The 18,477-nt window shown below is 32.8% G+C and overlaps 2 protein-coding genes and 1 long non-coding RNA gene across 3 annotated transcripts; all 3 read left to right on the top strand.

Annotated features, from left to right (window-relative positions):
- Window positions 1–9: 9 nt before the first annotated feature.
- On the top strand, window positions 10–1,029 carry LOC123913020. Its single transcript, XR_006811522.1, has 3 exons — window positions 10–85; window positions 226–550; window positions 812–1,029. It is a non-coding gene; the product is annotated as an uncharacterized LOC123913020 (long non-coding RNA).
- Window positions 1,030–3,397: 2,368 nt separating this feature from the next.
- On the top strand, window positions 3,398–7,644 carry LOC123917404 (O-glucosyltransferase rumi). The gene is made up of 6 exons (XM_045969106.1): window positions 3,398–3,726; window positions 3,864–4,453; window positions 5,430–5,619; window positions 5,728–5,792; window positions 6,407–6,617; window positions 7,237–7,644. The coding sequence occupies exons 1-6, from the start codon at window positions 3,625–3,627 to the stop codon at window positions 7,486–7,488; spliced, it is 1,410 nt and encodes a 469-aa protein (XP_045825062.1). The 5' UTR covers window positions 3,398–3,624; the 3' UTR covers window positions 7,489–7,644.
- A 3,170-nt stretch (window positions 7,645–10,814) lies between these two features.
- LOC123916708 (disease resistance protein RPV1-like) lies at window positions 10,815–16,737 on the top strand. The gene is made up of 5 exons (XM_045968222.1): window positions 10,815–10,904; window positions 13,497–14,039; window positions 14,716–15,796; window positions 15,909–16,211; window positions 16,353–16,737. Exons 2-5 carry the CDS (start codon window positions 13,534–13,536, stop codon window positions 16,704–16,706), a joined length of 2,244 nt encoding a protein of 747 aa, XP_045824178.1. The 5' UTR covers window positions 10,815–10,904; window positions 13,497–13,533; the 3' UTR covers window positions 16,707–16,737.
- The last annotated feature ends 1,740 nt before the right edge of the window (window positions 16,738–18,477 follow it).

Raw genomic sequence — 18,477 nt, 5'->3', positions numbered from 1 at the left:
CTCTTTCAGGATGTTTGTAATAAGGATTGGTTTGATGTAAATGTGTCTTATGAACCAAGATGGATCATATATTTTGCAGGATCAGGTAACAATAATTTTTTAAAAATAAAAAGATTTTTTTCTTATTTTTTTTTCAAGTTAAAACAAACACATCCATGTAACTTAAACAGTTAAACAAAATTAGTGAATGACATGTTTAAAATGTACATTATGAAATAAATATAGGTGTGGTGATTGTGCAAATCTTATTTGCCTTGAAATTCTACAAAACGTTTCATACCAACAATGAAGAAAATACAAGACTCCAACAAGTGGAAGTGATTTCAGAACGAACTCCATTAATATCTAGGAAAGACAGTGATCTTTCAAGTTGGAGTTCATCTTATGATTCTTTCTCTAGTGAAAGTTCTGATGAAGAAGGAAAATCAATAATTGAAGGGGAAACTAGTAGTAATCTTCACTGCTTGTGTGTTATCTGTGTTGATGTCACAAGAGATTGCATTTTTCTCCCATGTGGCCATTTTGCAACATGTTTTGCTTGTGGTAAAAGGTAAACACATTTTTTTAAGAGTAGTGTTATTTTTAATTTCTTAGAGTTTAATGAATACAATACTACTTCTTTTGCACCGACATTCAATTAAAATTAAACATTCTTCTATGTTACTCTCTCTGGTCCTTAGTATGAGAAAAAATTAACTTTTTAGATTCATAGAATGATCGATATATTTGGACTAAAAAATAAACCAAATACATTCAACATTCTTCTATGTTACTCCCTCTGGTCCTTAATGCATGTTGTTTCTCTGTGTAGAGTTGCCGAAGAAACTTGCAGTTGCCCCATTTGCAGAAGAAAATTGAAGAAACTAAGAAGAATTTATGTTGTGTAATTTAGACTAGTGTACAATGGATGTAAATAGGCCTTTATGGAGTTTCAAAAGAAAATGATTAGATTAATTAAGATATGCATTATTTTTTCATAACATTATTTATCTAATTTTATAAATATACTTCCATTTTTTCATAGAACAAGTTTGACGAAGTCCGTTTTATAAAATAAAATTATGCAAGTAAATAAACAAAACAAAGGTAAATTATGCAAAACAAAACAAAAATTTTGACGAAGTTCGTATTTTTGTATTATAGTTTTGGTGTGTTATTGGTGTTGTAACTGTTCATAAATTGACTTTGTAGAGGAGGTTATTGTGATGCCTTCATTCTATGAACTGGTGTAGTTTCTAGGTCTTGTTGTACACATGACTTTTGTTTTATTATTAATAGCATTTTGGTTCTTAAAAAAAAATAGAGTTATTATTTTACATCTAGTTAATCGAATATACACTACTTTCAAATATTATACCAATAGTAAATAATGTCATCCAAGCAACACTTTTTTTTCCCCTCCTCTCTTAGAGGTGGAAATAGGTTTAGGCTGACCTACAACTTAACATACTTAGGCCTAGACCAGGTTAAATTAATTAAGTTCGGTAATCTGCATCAAATTTTTCACATATATAAATGTATTATTATAAAATATCATGTTAAATATAAAAAAAGAGTTTAATCTCATTGATCTCTTCGCTTATTAGTCTATTTAAGCGTGCCCACACACATGCGCGCACAGACACAATTACCTATTTAAATATGTCAATATGCTTTTAAACAAGCTTACATGCTATACTAGGCTTTCGAAAGGTTAAACTCGGACCTAAAAAATAAGCCTATGACAGACTACATGCCAAACTCAGTCATTCAATGTTTTAGTCTCATGTAGTGCGTCGTGACACCAATTTTGCCTTTTGTCTTCACAGAGCTTGGATATGGTTCGTGAAGTTGACTCTAGGCTTATGATGTTTCCTAGGCTCTAGCTCAAATCCGGATTCGCTACCAACGTCGTATAAAAATCTATATCATTCCTTTGTGATTGATTTAAGACTCTTGGACTAGAAATAACTATGAATTATTGTTGTTCATTGTCACAGTAAATTGTTAGTACATGGATTCGTTACTGTGTTGGTGGGCAAATTGATCCACCGTTATCAAAATCTGGACTCAGTACTCATTAGCAAACTCCTTTTTTTTTTGCAATGCGTGATTGTTTACTCCAAATTAAGATTTGTGACTTCTTTACTCATTAAAACTATGATCCCACTATTTATTTTTTTTACTTTCACCACCATTTTAATCTAGTTCGGGAGACAGTTCTGATATCAATTGGTTCCAACTCCCTCCCGATCGCAGTTGCGGAAAATCGAACTGTGACTCTCCCTACCAAGTTTAGCGCCAATGCTACCAAAGAACATGTAATACATGCGCTTCTTGATGCATTATTTTTAGTATTTTCTTTTTTTAGTTGGAAACAAAAATTAAATTATAAATTATATAAAATTCCAAAATATATTAGCAACTTAAAAGACAAAATAGCACACCATCCTATTCCCCGAGTAGGGATGGCAATGGGTGTCCATGAGTGCGAGCTCGATACTACCCAAACCCACATCCATATATTCGGGTGCCACCCAAACCCAAATGTTGTTCGGGTGGGAAAATGAAACTCACGCCCGCACCCGCTGAGTTCGGGTTTTTTCACTCAAACCCGAAATCCGTAACAAGAACACGTATAATTGATTATCTGCTCAAACCCGACCCGAACTATATTTGATAAAATGCAAAATGTAACATAATTTGATAATATAATTTGTAAATTTTAAAATAGTATTTTTTTATTAAATAATTCATCAAATGTTATCATCACTACAATATGCACCAATACATCATTCAAAAATTTAAAAGGGAGCAAAATACATAGAGTAATTTAATATATAAACGAGTGGGTGAATGAGTTTCGGACGTGAGTTTGATACTACCCAAACTCACACCCACACCCATATATTCGGGTGCCACCCGAACCCAAACTCAAACTCAGTCAACTCAAGTTTCGCTCGTTGACTTTGGTTTGAATTCAGATGAGTCTATTAGGTTTGGGTTTTCCTACCTTCCCTATCACCATCCCTATCACCGAGAGGGAAAAAAAAAAAAGGAAGACATATTTTTGTTTTAATTATTAATCAAAGTGAAATGATTATATTTTAATTATCAATTAAAGTGGAATAAATGAGATTTAACATGTTTTAATTATAGTAGAATAAATGAGATTTACCACATAGTAGCAAAAATGGAGAAAGATCCTAACTCGTAAATTAGAGGAGGAACCATACAAGAATAACTTACCATACATACTAAATAAAGCTAACCCGTGTTTCACTGCGTCATGTCTTGTGTACCATTTGATACTAAAATTTCCAAATCGAGTAAACTACACTTCTCTCACACAAATCATCACGTTTCACACCACTTTCCTTTTTTTTCCCTTCCTTTTCTCCACAAATTCCATCATCATCATTCAACATAATTATCATAACTTTCCCTCCCTTTTTTTACGCCTAAAAAATTACTTTACTACCCTTTTTTACCAACACGTGGCCTCCACCATCACGTGAAAAGAGTGTCCTGTTTTTTCTTTCCAAATCAATTCATCAACATTCGATTCAAACGCAACACAATGTGTCAAATGATTCAAAACACTTGTTTTCTTTTTTCTTCACAATTCTCATTTCTTCTTCAACTATGGGACTTTCTTCCAAACACACTCCTCGTACCCCAACATATCTCTTACCTTGTGTTATTGCTCTCTCTTTCTTCTCTCTCACCGCACTTCTTCTCTACAAGGTTCAACCTTTCTCTCTTTTTACACCACCCCATCATTTTCTTTCACCAACCCAATTCCTATTTTGGATTCTACTTTCATATTTTCAATCATTTTTTCGTTTTTAACATTTTTTTCTTTGGGTAATTTCATCAAACAGGTAGACAACGTTGCTAGCCGAACCGGAACAGTTGTAGGACACAACCTAGAACCAACGCCATGGCATGTTTTTCCTACCAAACCCTTCGATGAAGAGACTCGTCAGAGCAAAGCCTATAAAATTATACAGTGTTCTTACCTTACGTGCCGTTATGCAGACTCCGGTGGCATAGAAGGCAGAGAAAGTCTGTCTTCTGCCGCCGGAGATGCAAAACAGCCCAATTGTCCGGATTTCTTCCGGGCGATCCGGAAGGATCTGGAACCATGGAAGAGAACAAAAATTTCTAAAGGGCATTTGAAAGAAGCACAAAAGTATGCTGCTTTTAGAGTGGTGATTATTGGAGGGAAAATGTTTGTTGATTGGTATTATGCTTGTGTTCAAAGTAGGGCTATGTTTACTGTTTGGAGTTTGTTGCAGCTTTTGAGAAGGTATCCTGGGTTGGTTCCTGATGTGGATTTGATGTTTGATTGTATGGATAAACCTAGTATTAACAAAACAGAACATATTTCAATGCCTTTGCCATTGTTTCGTTATTGTACCACAAAGGAACATTTTGATATACCTTTTCCTGATTGGTCCTTCTGGGGATGGTAAGATTTCAATTGGGATTCTCTCAAAATGATAGCTTTTTTTATCAATTTTTCATTCTCTACTTTATAATATTGGGTGTTATCTATTTGTATATGCTGATCTTAGCCTATGATGCATGGACACTCATTGGATTAGACGTGTCGCAGCGACACTTATATGATTATGTTGAACTATGTCATTTTTTTAAATTATTATCGGTGTTGACGTATCAATGTCCGTGTCGTATCCGGTGTCTGTGTCCGTGCTTCATAGATCTTAGCTCATTGATATTCAATGATATGTCAATATGAATGTATTTAATAGACAAGATATTTTTTAGGCTAGGACTGATGTAGTTAATAGACAAGATCATCATATGTTGATGTTGGATTTAGCTCCTTTAAAGTGATCAATTTACTTAGAGGAATGTAAGTAATCTCAATTGTTATGCCTGTGCAGTTATTGATAGTCATTGGTGGTTGAAATCAACCGTTCATATTTTCTGCAATTTTCACCCCCTTGTTCACTCTAACATTTGATGTTATATAGGAGTAATTGTAGATCTTAGCACATTGAAATTCATTGATATGTCAATGTGAATCTATTTAATAGACAAGCCACAAGATAGTTTTTTGGACGAAGACTGATGTTCGTGAACTATGTTGAGGTTGGATTTAGCTTTTTTATAGTGCAAGGAAAGTAAGTAATCTGAGATCAATTTTTTTTGACGGAAGTAATCTGAGATCAATTCTGGATGAATAAATTAACAGTTTGCATTCCAATATTTTCATGATTTGTTATGCATCTGCAGCTAATATAAACCATTATACTAAAATTTATCGATGGTTGAAATTACTTACTTAAATTGAATGACTTATTTTAGAGAGGCAAATCAATGAGGTTTTCATGTTTGTGAGAAGTGCATGATTGTTTCTTGAAGATTTAGTTAGTTGTGCTGTTTTGATGATGTCTTTGTGTTGAACATTTGTTGGTCAGGCCAGAGATAAACATACGACCGTGGCAGGAAGAGTTTCCAGATATCAAGCAAGGTTCTCAGGCTGTTAGTTGGAAAAATAAGAAGCCGCTAGCATACTGGAAAGGAAATCCAGATGTTTTATCTCCTGTTCGTACTGAATTACTAAATTGCAATGATTCTAGGCAGTGGGGAGCAGAAATTTTGCGTCAGGTTTTGTTGAATCACCTTTCACAATTTTGACATAAATCGATCTTTGTAATTTCAATATTTATGTACCAAACTTTAGTTGTCTGATATGTATCTTGATATGCATTGCAGGATTGGGGCGCGGCTGCTAGAAGTGGCTTTAAGGAATCAAAACTTTCGAAACAGTGTAATCACAGGTAAGTAACTAACTGTTTTCGTCCTAGAGCATTACTCAAAAGTAAACACATACCGATAAGATGTATTATAATGCTCACAAAATATACAAGACTGTTTTGCACAGTTAATACAACAATGCTTAAACATACATGTGTTAATTGCATTTTTGGTCACCTGATTTTCATTCGCTCACATAGTTGGTCCCCCCGTTTCCAAATCCGATGTTTGTTTCTCACTCCACTCGGATATTTTGACATGGCATAAAACCTGTTGATGTGGAATCATCTAGTTGAGGGAATGGGATGTGAGTGAAGATGAGTATTATGTTGCAAATTCAGATGATAGAGAGATTATAAACACACCTAGGTGATTCCACATCAACAGGTTTTATGCTGCGTCAATAAAACCTGCCACAACATCAATTTTGGGTCCAAAAATCTGTGTGAGGGAGCAAAATACCAGACTTAAAACTGGTGGACCAATAACATGAACCTGTGAAAATAGGGAGACCAAAACAATTAAGCCATCATACAAAGAAGAACAAATTAAATTTATAAGTAACGGAGATTCGGGATGTTATTTGGAATGTTTATTTTCCTTTGCTTCACAGTCTTTTGATTTATTTTCCCGCCAGGTATAAGATCTACGCTGAAGGTTATGCATGGTCTGTGAGTTTGAAATATATTCTCTCATGTGGTTCTGTTGCACTAATTATATCACCTCAATATGAAGATTTTTTCACTCGTGGCCTTGTTCCAAATCGAAGCTTTTTGCCTGTTAAACCTCAAGATCTATGTCCATCTATAAAGCGCGCTGTAGACTGGGGAAATAAACACACAAGAGAGGTATTTCTTTACTCTTTGTTGTATATTCCAATTTAGTTTTGATCCGCGACGGGGTGGGATGGGTAACTCAACTGCTTGAACTAGTTGAGCTAAGGATTAAAGGAATTGGAGGTCCAGGTTCAAGGTCCTGTCAAGGTGTAAAAAAATCTAACATAACAATTAAATTACTAACATTTGCCATTCAAAAACAAAAGTTTTGATCCACGATGACCAACATAGTGCTGTTCTTTCTCTCTAACCCATGATATAATATAAATTAGTGGAGCATTGCTATTTAGTAAGAAATATTTACACAAGAAAGAGAAAAATCCATAAAAGTAGGGAATTTGACCAATTATTAATTGGCTAACCATACATAGGAGAGAGAATTGTTATAATTTATAAGTGTTAAAGTTTGCTACATTAATTCTTCTCTTTCGTACAAAGATATTTCTTACTAAATAGCATTTTCCAAATTTTAGTGTGGTGGTGTTATAATACATTTGAAGATGGCAACGCCTTAAACATGACAACGATCCCATTTTGACTACTACCCTATATTAGTTACTATCAATTTTATAGTGCAAGTAGCCTCGCGTATTCTTCAATTGTTGAACTTATAAAAAATATTGTTATACAGGCTGCGGCGTTGGGCAAAAGAGGACAAGATTATATGGAAAGCTTGAACATAGATCGAATTTACGATTACATGTTCCACCTTATCTCAGAATACTCAAAACTTCTCGACTTCAAGCCTACTGCACCTTCATCTTCCTTGGAAGTTTGCTCGGAATCTGTTCTTTGCTTTGCTGATGAGAAGCAGAGGGAATTCCTTAGTCGATCAGCTACCACCCCTTCACAAACCCCTCCCTGTAATCTCCAAACTGCATAGAGTGAGTGATCTTGTATTTTGCTGCACAAAAATACTGAACAAAGGATGTGATGGGAACATCTAATACCCAAGAACATGAAATCACAGTGAATTGGCATATACTATAGTGAGTTCTATTGTTGGTATCAAAAGAAAAGGATCATTATTGAATGTAAATTTATAGTGCCTTGTAGGTAAATCATTTACAAAATTTTGCATTTGTAATAGTTCATTGTCATTTTAACAGAGCATACATTGCGGGAATCCTCATTTTCATTTCTTTCACCGATAGATTGCTTTGGGCTATGCGTGTTCTTCGTAACCCTAGATGAAGTGAATCAAAATCGCGAGAATTGGGTTTGAAATGTGTATTTTTATATTCTTGTTTAATTTTCAACTATAGAAGTTTCTTTCAAGTTCATACATGAAGAATTTGGCAGAAGAGAAATTCAAAGTACATAAGAATAATGTTGCAAAATGATTTTCCTCAAATGTAGTTAAGCACCTGAGACTGAATTTTATAGAAAATGTAGTTTATGGAAGAAAATAAAGTTTTCAACAAGTCTTATAATGACAAGAGATAAGTTGACAGTTGGCAAGTTGCCCAATCCAAGGGAAGAACAGTTGTTGGAGCTTGAAAGTTTGTTTCTTAAAAAGACAATATGGATAAAAAATGAATTGACTTATGAACCGGTTTAAAGAAGTAAACCAATTCTAAACCGGTTCTGAACCGAATTGTAACTGGTTTTAAAATTAAACCAGTTTTTATGAAAAGTGGTTTCAGTTACTAAACCGAACCATTTATATGGTTCAGTGCAGTTTATGAACTATGAACACCCCTATTTGCGGTTCAACGCAATTGAAGCTAAAAAAATACCATGAGATTGAATAAATATTTTGTTTGAATTAATTTAATATTAACTACATGGAAAATTTCTCTCAAAAAAAAAAATTAGTGTAAAAATTAAAAATAGTAAACATGTATTACAAAAAAAAATAAGAAAGAGATAACTACATGCTCAATACAAAAATTAAAATAATAACCATACTTTAGTGTAAAAATAGTAAACATGTATTACAAAAAAAATAAATAAATAAATATGTGAGCATGCATATAAATTTGGATGATGAACCATTGATACTAACAAACTTTAAAGAAAGAGACATAAACGATGACTCGATCTTCTTCAATCTGAACTTCTAATATTGTATGGAAAGAAGAGAGAATTTCTAGAAGGGCTCTCATTGGGGGTAAAACACTATGTAATAAAATAAACAATAATTGTATTGTGTGATGGCTAACAAAATAGAAATTTAATTATTCTGTTTTTTTTTTTTGTACAAGTCTTTTTACTTAATCAATAAAATATTTGTCCACATAATATATAAAATATAATTAAATAATAAACTATTTACACCATATATCTCCTTTTAGATGAATTGTTTGGAACAATTCGAATTCGATTCTTCATGCAAACATTTTTTGGCTCACTTTATTTATTTCGTGGCCGAACCGTGAATTGCTGGAACTCTATTTTTGGATTAATACCACAAAAAGAAAAAATTATTACAACATATTTAAGTCCAATTTTTTTTTTTTTTATGTTTATTGTGCTAATTTTTTGTTTGACTAAAATATTGCGCATAATTATGAAAAAAAATTGCTTGTAATCTTAAACCTCAATAGTATGGGACTGAATAAGAATACTTTAATTCAAAAATACAATAAGAATATTTTAGTTCAAGAATATATACCAACACACGTACGCACTTATTATTCGACCTCCCCGACAATGGAAGGGTTTATTTAAAAAAACTTATAGAATTTCAATTTCTAGAAGAAGTCATTCGTTTAATGTAGGAAAAAAAAAATAAGTGAAGTCAAATGTATCACGTACTACAGGTCTACAAGTTATACACCATTTCGATAATCAGTTTTGCATTACGTGAAGCTTATAATAAATTTTATTATTAAACCACATGATGTAATTTATTGATTTAATTATAAAAGATGTCCCGTTAAAATGCATGGTAAGATACATAGAAATTTAAAAGTAGAGTTTACATTTAAAATTATAATATTTTAATTTTTAGAAAATTGAATGTACAAAATTTAAGACAAATATTTTAATATTAAATTCATTATTCTTAGAAATGAGTATTGGGCCTAACTCAACCTCACAAAACGGGCTTGTAAGGTGAGGATTGCCTCTAGTGTATAAACACTTAGTCAGGTCATCTCTCAACCGATGTGGAACTCTTAACACACCGCCTCGCGCCCAGCACTATTGGGCTTGGTGCGTGGATATAAACGGTAGGTGGCCCGATAACGAAAACCTGATAACAGGTGACCCAACGGATCGTGGAGAGGCTCTAATATCATCTTAGAAATGAGTATTGGGTCTAACTCAACCTTACAAAATCGGCTTGTAAGGTGAGGATTACCTCTAATATATAAACACTTAGTCAGACCATCAGTCAGACCATCTCTCAACGTCAGACTCTTAACAATTATCATGTACTTTAAGAATTAAGAACCATGATGTTAATATTGCATTACGTGGCATTCTGTTATTCTCATTTGTCTTTTTGTATGATGTCAAGCAGAGAAACAAATAAATTTCTCGGAAGTTTATGCGCCGACCTTTATGTTTTTATATAGGATTTTTTTTTAATGTTAACTAGATACTAGTATAATTTAAGTTAAATTATGAGATAAATAAAATCTGATTAAAAAATTGTTTTTTTAGAAATTGAACTTGATTTTTTTTTGAATTATCCGTTTTTTGTGCTATGTTTGGATTGATGGAATAATATGAAATGAAAAATAATGAAATAAAATGATGTTCCATTGTATGGATTTAAAAATAATAATTGAATGGATTCCATTTCATACTAATACAGTAATACTACCACTTACTTTTAATTTTGTTCCTCTCATTTTTAAAATATCCAAATAATGGAATGAAAAATTTATTTCATTCCGCTCTATTTCATTCCACACTATTTCATTATTATATTTCATCAATCTAAACAAAGCCTTAGTGAAACTCATTAACCACTTAATTCAATGTCTTTTTCTTTGTTTTTGGTTTTTACCACCAGTATTCGGCTCACTTGAACGTCTAATCTAATTTTAAAGTTAGTTATATCATTAATGATTTCAGCCCCTCCCGATTGCCGTTACATATAATTACAATAAACTCCCTTTGGAACCTATATTAAATAGAGTACCGCTGTTTGTCTCCCTTTAATTTTCAATACCAAACCAACCTTTATTTTCTTTCCCACGTTAATATTAATTAATATCTTGGTAGTAAGTTTTAGTCATCGTAAGAACTCAGGTTGTGCTCCAAACAAGAACTGATGATGAGGCTACACTTGAAAGAAAGAGCAAAAAATTAAGCCATAGATTTCATTTTCTCTCTTTCCCTATTGTAAGTTCTTTCATTTCCCTTTTTTCTTTTTTCTTTTACCTTTTATTTTTATTTATTTATATTAGCGTGTTTTATTTTCTTCTTTAAAATTATATATACTCTCAACTCTCACATATCATACTCTCGTAACACTTTGTTGGAGCCTGGGGAAAGGAGGTGTTGCTGATTTACAATTTTTAATTTATAATATTCCTAATTAGTACACACTTTTATTTTATGTTATCTACGCTTTCTTTTCTTTTTTAAAAAATATTTCTATTTTTACATAGAAATTATTATTTTTATAAATAATTTTATACTAGCATTAAATTATTAAACTATAATTAACAGTTTTATCTCAAGGCTATGGAGTTTCTCTGTTTTTCTTTTATAGATTTTTGGTAAGAAATATCGTGCAAGTAATAAAAAGTTTGTATTTACATGGATTGTAATTAATTTAGAGTGAAGCAAAATTGTTCAACTTAACATACGAAAATTGATTGGTGTTTAAATTTGGTTTAGCGCTTTTTTTTTATTCGTAGCAATTATATTTTTTTATGAAAACATTAAATTAGTAAAATAGATGTCCCGTGAGCTTAACTTAGTTGGTAAGACATTGCATTATATATGTTTGGACGGGGTTCGAACTCCGGCCATCCCACTTAAGGGTGGAACTTTTTAGCCACTATACTATTTGACAAAAACAATTTTTTTTTTTTAATAAGATAGATTATATGTCTAATAAAACATTGATATATTTAGATATGCAAAATAATTACTAAACTTTTTTTTTTAATGGCACTAAACTAACAATTCTCAATGTCAATTAATGGGAAGCAAAACCAATCGTTCGAAAAATTAAATCCATAGACCTATGTGACACAGCATTGCTATACATATATTTTAAACTCAGAAGGTCTACAACCTCTAGTGTTAGGACGTCAAAAGTTTATTCCTTGTCATTAAAAACATGAACCCTTAATTATAAAAATTTCATTTAAATAGGGCAAAAAAACAAGTGTCACCGCATTGCTTGCAGGGAATTTCTTTTGTCACCCTACTCATTTTTTGCGCGCCCTATGAAATTACAAAAGTACCTCCGTCCGCTGCTTAAGTAGCGAAACACCCTACCAGATTTATTTTTTTATAACGTCCGCTAATTAAGTAGCGGATGACATTTTTCAAAAATTTCTCATTTTTATAACATCTGATACTTAAGTAGAAAAAAGATAAAATGAAAAAGACGTAAAACTTGCGAGAAACTGGTCGGGTGACGGAAATAAATTTTCTTGCTTGCAAGTCTCATCACAATGCAAACTACTTAACATGATTTGCGCATTTCCGAGCTGAAAAGGCTTGGCTGCAAGCTTTTTAGGCAAAATGAATGGGCTGGAATAACATTGTGTTGCAACAGGAGTTTCAAGTGCAGATCATTGGCCTGACTTCTCACCTTGGGTTTGAACTTCAACACATGATTTTATCAATAAACAAGAGTTTTTCTTCTCGCACCCCCGTGGGACATGCACGCTCACTGATATTCCCAATTTACCCCTCTCGCTACTTAGGATGCGAGTGTGTAAAACTGCAAAAACTGAAAAATCACAGTTCGCATTCTAGGATGCGAACTAGTTCGCATTCTAGGATGCGAACTAGTTCACCATATGAAAATCAATTTTTTTGTCCCCTTCATCTTATAAGGCAGTAATACTATGAATTAAATTGTATTAATATCGAGAGATTACAGATACATATATATAGTAAAACTAATGCACCAAATAAAGAAATGAATTATACACATAAAGACAAATATAAATTCACATTATTACAATGGATAAAAGCTACTAGGTTTGGTCTAGTGACGAGGGGTTTGGGTAGTACGTTATAGGTCATTGGTATATGACTCAAGTAGGAAATTGAATATTAAAACTTGAAGAATGCAAAGAAGAAGAACCAGAAGAAATATAGCCTTAATGTGTAGTTTTATGTAGTTACTTGCTTCACAAGTATTCTTGTAGATTGCATCTTATGCTATAATGCAGTAGTCCTTATGAGAGTTAGTTTACACCTTCTTTCTTGTATATAAGGACATGATTAGTTCACAATCAAAGCAAGTGGAAACAACTCAATTCCCTTCAATTCTTTTTTTCTCTCTTTAGTTTGTTATGAATTCTGTTACAACTACCTTTCTCAACATTGAAGCCTCAAACCATACTTCCTCGATGTTGTTCTCACCACTAAGGTGGATTCTCCTCTCTCAACCGAATTTTCTCCATACGCATGACTCGGGTAAACCCCTGACCACATGCTTAAAGGGACTAAGACTCTTACCACTTTGACCAATTCATTGTTAGTGTCATTTCCTAGGCAGGCTCAGAATACATTCCTAGAATTTGTTTATATAAGCAAAACAAACCAAGAACTATTACATACCAAAGTAAAATAAAAGAAACTTTATGCTAATTTATCAAAGTTTGAATTATCTTCATGCTTTTGAGGTTCTCATTAATTTGGTTATGGTTTTGGCTTGCTATCCTGATATTTTGTCCACCGCAACTAACTTGCATAATAGTCGTATATATGTGCTCACATCCAATCACTTTGGTCATTTTGTAGCTGCAGTGCAAGGGAAAAAAATAGGTATAACCATAACATGAAAAGGAAGAGACATCAGAGAAATTTATTATTGGGAAGTTGTCCTATTGCTATGTCTCTAACTGAAAAATACGACGTGTTTATCAGTTTCAGAGGAGAGGATACTCGTGACAACTTCCTGAGTCATCTTAAAGCAGAATTACGAAGAAAAAATATCAATGCATTCATAGATGACGAGATGGACAAAGGCGAACAAATTTCATCGACACTGTACACAAAAATAGAACAATCGATGACTTATGTAATCATTTTATCTGAGCACTATGCTTCTTCAGCATGGTGTTTGGATGAACTCACAAAGATACTTGAGTGCAAACAAACATATGGAAGGGATGTGATACCCGTGTTCTACAAGGTGGATCCGTCAAATGTTAGAAAGCAGAAAAAGACTTATGCGAAAGCTTTCATTAAGCATCAACGGCAAAATAGGGACAAAGTGGAGACGTGGAAGGCTGCTCTTACTCAAGTAGCTGAACTTTCAGGGTGGGATTCAAAAGAAATCAGGTCACTAAAATTAATTTACATGCTCTTATTAATTACGACTAATCTTTTTTTTTCTCCAACTAGTTCATGCTGACCCAGAAATAGACTTTAGATCTCTCAAAGTTTAGATAGTGATATCTCTAATAACTGTTGATAATCATCTAGCTAAGTGCATAAAGTTTAACTCTGTTGAAAGACTTTAGAAGATTACTCAAAGTTTAGAATATTTTTATCATAAAGTTTAACTCAGGAGTCTGGACTGAGTTTATATACACGGTAGCTAATGTCTTCTGCACTTTTTATTGAATGATCTTGAAATATCTCAATGACATTAAATGACTATAGATTAAAAAAAAAATTATAGATAAAAGTCATTAAACGGTGTAACAAGAGTCAAATATCTTAATGACATATCAAATAAAGGTAGATAAAGATTAGTGTAAAATTTATAGCACAGATATAATGATATATTTGATAGAAAGTCATTAAATGGTGTAAAAAAACTTAAATACTATTGATGTATTTGTTCATTCAACACACACACACAAGACCTTCAATTTACAAATTCAAAAGCATCAATATGACACCTATATATGACTTTGTCTACTGATATTTCTTACTAACTTCTTTAGGCTTAGGTTGAATTGAAGACTACAATTTTTTTTAGACTACAACTTTTTTTAATTTTATGTGGCAGTTCAGAACATAATCTCGTTACAGACATTGTGGAAGAAATTTTGAGGAAAAAAATGAATTGTCATTGTTTAGTAAGCGATTGTGAAGGAATGATCGGAATGGACAATCATATTGAACAAATCACATCATTGCTGCACCTTGAATCAGAGGCTACTCGGATCATAGGAATTTGGGGTATGTCAGGAATAGGAAAAACAGCAATTTCCCAAGCAATATATCACAGACTCGCACCTCAATTCAATTCCAGCAGCATGATTTTAGATGTTGAAGAAGAAACAAAAAGATTTGGACTGCCCAATATAGAAATTCAATACATGTCAGAGCTTCTAGAGGAAGACAGACTTACCTCTAGACTGCGGTGCTCGTATGTTCAAAGGCTGAAACAAACAAAGGTTCTCCTTGTTCTTGATGATGTGAACACTTCAAATTTAAATATAGAGCCTTCTAACTTCGGCCATGGTAGTAGAATCATTTTGACTAGTAGAGACATGAAAGTGCTTCGGAATGCTAATGCAGATGAGATATACATAGTCAAGGAGATGTGTTTTCAAGATTCACTACGGCTCTTCAGCTTAAATGCATTTAAACAAAAATATCCCCTAAATAATGCTTATGAGGACTTGTCAAAAAAGCTGGTATCAAACTATGCTAAAGGGGTTCCACTAGCTCTAAAGGAGTTAGGCTCATCGCTTTATGGTGAAACAATGGATGCATGGAAAAGTCAGTTGCAAAAGTTGGAAGAATTTCCTAATAAGAATATTTTTGACAGATTTAAATCAAGTTATTATGATGGGCTTGATCCCCTAGAGAAGGACATTTTTCTAGATATAGCTTGCTTCTATACAGGACAATTGGTATATGATGTAGCACATACACTACATAGTTGTGGTTTCTATCCTGTCACTGGACTGAATGTTCTTATAGATAGGGGCATTATATCTATTTCAGAAGATAGAATTGTGATGCATTATCTAATACAAAAAATGGGACAAGAAATTGTTCGTCGGCAGTCTGGAAATGATCCTGGAAATCGGACTCGATTATGGAATCCTGAAGATATTTATCATGTTTTAATAAACAAGGTATATGTATCTAACTTTTCTGCATATAACTTAAATAGCAATGATATAAAGTTAAATATATTTTTAGTCTTTAGTCTTTGTCTGCTAATTCTTCATGTTTTAATTCTTTTAGGGGTCAAATGCAATCCGGTGTATATTCCTGGACATTTGCAAAATATATAAGGTTCAACTACAAGCTGACACTTTCCAAATGATGAATAATCTTAGAATACTTCAGTTTTATAAGCATTTTGGGCAAGGCAACTCGAATGTGATCTTGCGAGAAGCTATTGAAAACCTTTCTCGTACATTAACATTTCTTTGTTGGGATGGCTTTCCTCAAAAATATCTGCCACCGGAGTTTTGTCCAAAACACCTCGTCATAATTTATATGCGTGAAAGCGATCTTGAGAAACTTTGGGAGGGAGATGATCAGGTATTTTTTCAAGCTACATGTTACATTTGTTTGCATTTTATTGATGGACAAAGTCCTTAATTTCTAATATCATGATTGTATGATGATTGAATGTAAAAAATAAATTTATCAGGCCCTCAATCATATATTTTTTGTTATCAGGATTTACCAAATTTGAAAAGACTTGATCTTAGTCGTTCTAAGAAGCTTATTAAAGTGCCAGACCTATCGCTATCTCCAAATATTGAAGAAGTAATTCTTAGTGGTTGTGAAAGCTTGACTGAAGTTTCCTCCTCGAGTTTCCTCAGCAAGCTTAACTGTTTGTGTTTAAATGGTTGTGTTCAGCTTAAGAGTTTGCATCTTCCAAGGAATGTTCTGTCGCGAAATCTTGGATTAGTTGTTCTTTATGATTGTGCCAAGCTTGAACTATCTTCAATCAGCTCTAGAACTCATGTTTTTTTCCACGGGGGCTGTACTCATCTTGTTCGCGTTGAAAATTTATATTTTCTATTCTAATATATGAGCTTGTATTTAGTAACAATTTATAGTTAAGGGGCTCAATTTTATGTGTGCTTAGTGAGTATATGTCAGTGTTGGTGAATAACAGGAATGCTAGTGGATTAAGACTTCCATAATGGTTATTATGGCTTCCAATATACAAAATCACAAGCTACCAACTATTTTTCTTGACCTCCAATGGGAATGAAATATACTATATCTAACTTGAGAATACCTTCAGTCCTACGCAACCAACTATTCCCTATAACTATTGTGGCAGCATCAGGGTAACATGGAAAGAAAAACAATAGTGGTTGCATAAAGCTACTCATATGAATGATATGAGACAAATGAAGGTTTTCATCTCAATAGCGCCTTGTTCTCCCGGGATGATTTCGGGTTTGTGTTCCATATCAGCCAAACCCGCTTTCAGTTCATCAATTCAAGACTCAAGAACACAAGATCTTTAAACTCAATAAAACATGATTTGGGCGCATTTTGGTCATTGTAACAGCCACACCTGCTATGTGCCGGTCGCTGGCCAACATAGTGGATGCTGCCGCCGCTTTGTGATTCAGTCAGTGATCACGTGCTATAGCAGCATGATTGACAGCATAGTTTTGAATGAAATCCTATCTCACATGTCTTTTGTTGTTTTCAAGAACCTTCCATAATACCACGTTATAGGACTTATCATATACTTTCATGGATTCTATATTGTACAAGATAATCATATGCTCTCCCTACACAAGCTAACATAGCAGACCCAAGCCAATACCACCGGACCAACCCAAGTGGGTTTACCACAACAACTAATTAATTCCTCAAAATCCATTCTTCAAAAATAACTCAACCTCAATTTCAGTAATCCATTCTTATACAACCAAACCAACCATCTAGATTAATTTACAATAGAATAAAATCAATAAACATAAAACTCATCTTGTTCTTATTTTGTTATATACTCATTCATCATTCACATTCTCATATTCTTCCAATTCATCATCCAAACTCTTCTTCCCATCAAATGCATTTCATTAACCTTTTACATTCTCAACAATCAGTACTCCTCCCCAATGCCCTATCCCATGGTGCACAAGTGAAAAGTAAGACCGTAAGAGCAATTTTTAGTTGAGTACAAAACTCCGACTAAAATTCATTTAGACACACACCCATAAAAGAGAAGAAATAAATATGAAATAATTTAGTCACATCATCTAACATTAATTAATCATGTGTGTGTTCAATATCTTTTATTTGGTGTTGTGCTTAAGCAAGTGTACCTACTTCTGTGACTACATAGCAATTATAATTCGGGAGCTTTTACGATACATTCAAATAATTCAAATGTACCGGTACATTAAGGCAGGAAATTGATAAATTAGTGATTGTTTTTATGAATTAAAAAACTATTAGCCGATTATTGTACTTTAGAAATAATAATATCATAAAAAAAACACAATTTCATCGTTTATAAGCATTACACTAATTTTTCTAATATTTTTTTTAAAAAAATTCAATATGGACTATTATGATAAATAAAAATTCGAAAAATATCAAATTTTATATATTTGACAGTTTTGATGAATAATATTCAGTTACAATAATCATTTTAATGATAAGAAAAATGATTTCCTTTAAAAAATATTCATTTACATATTAATTTAATTACCTAATGTACCGGTACATTAGGAATTATCATATGTACCATAGAATTTGCCTTATAATTCCTTTTTTTTTTGTTACCATGATATTGGTATGAAGTTTCAACTGCCGTTAATGATGACTA

Source organism: Trifolium pratense, linkage group LG3, assembly GCF_020283565.1.
Source record: "Trifolium pratense cultivar HEN17-A07 linkage group LG3, ARS_RC_1.1, whole genome shotgun sequence".
Taxonomy (NCBI): Eukaryota; Viridiplantae; Streptophyta; class Magnoliopsida; order Fabales; family Fabaceae; genus Trifolium; species Trifolium pratense.
Note: the sequence above shows the minus strand (reverse complement) of the source record. Positions and strands in the feature narration are given on the sequence as shown.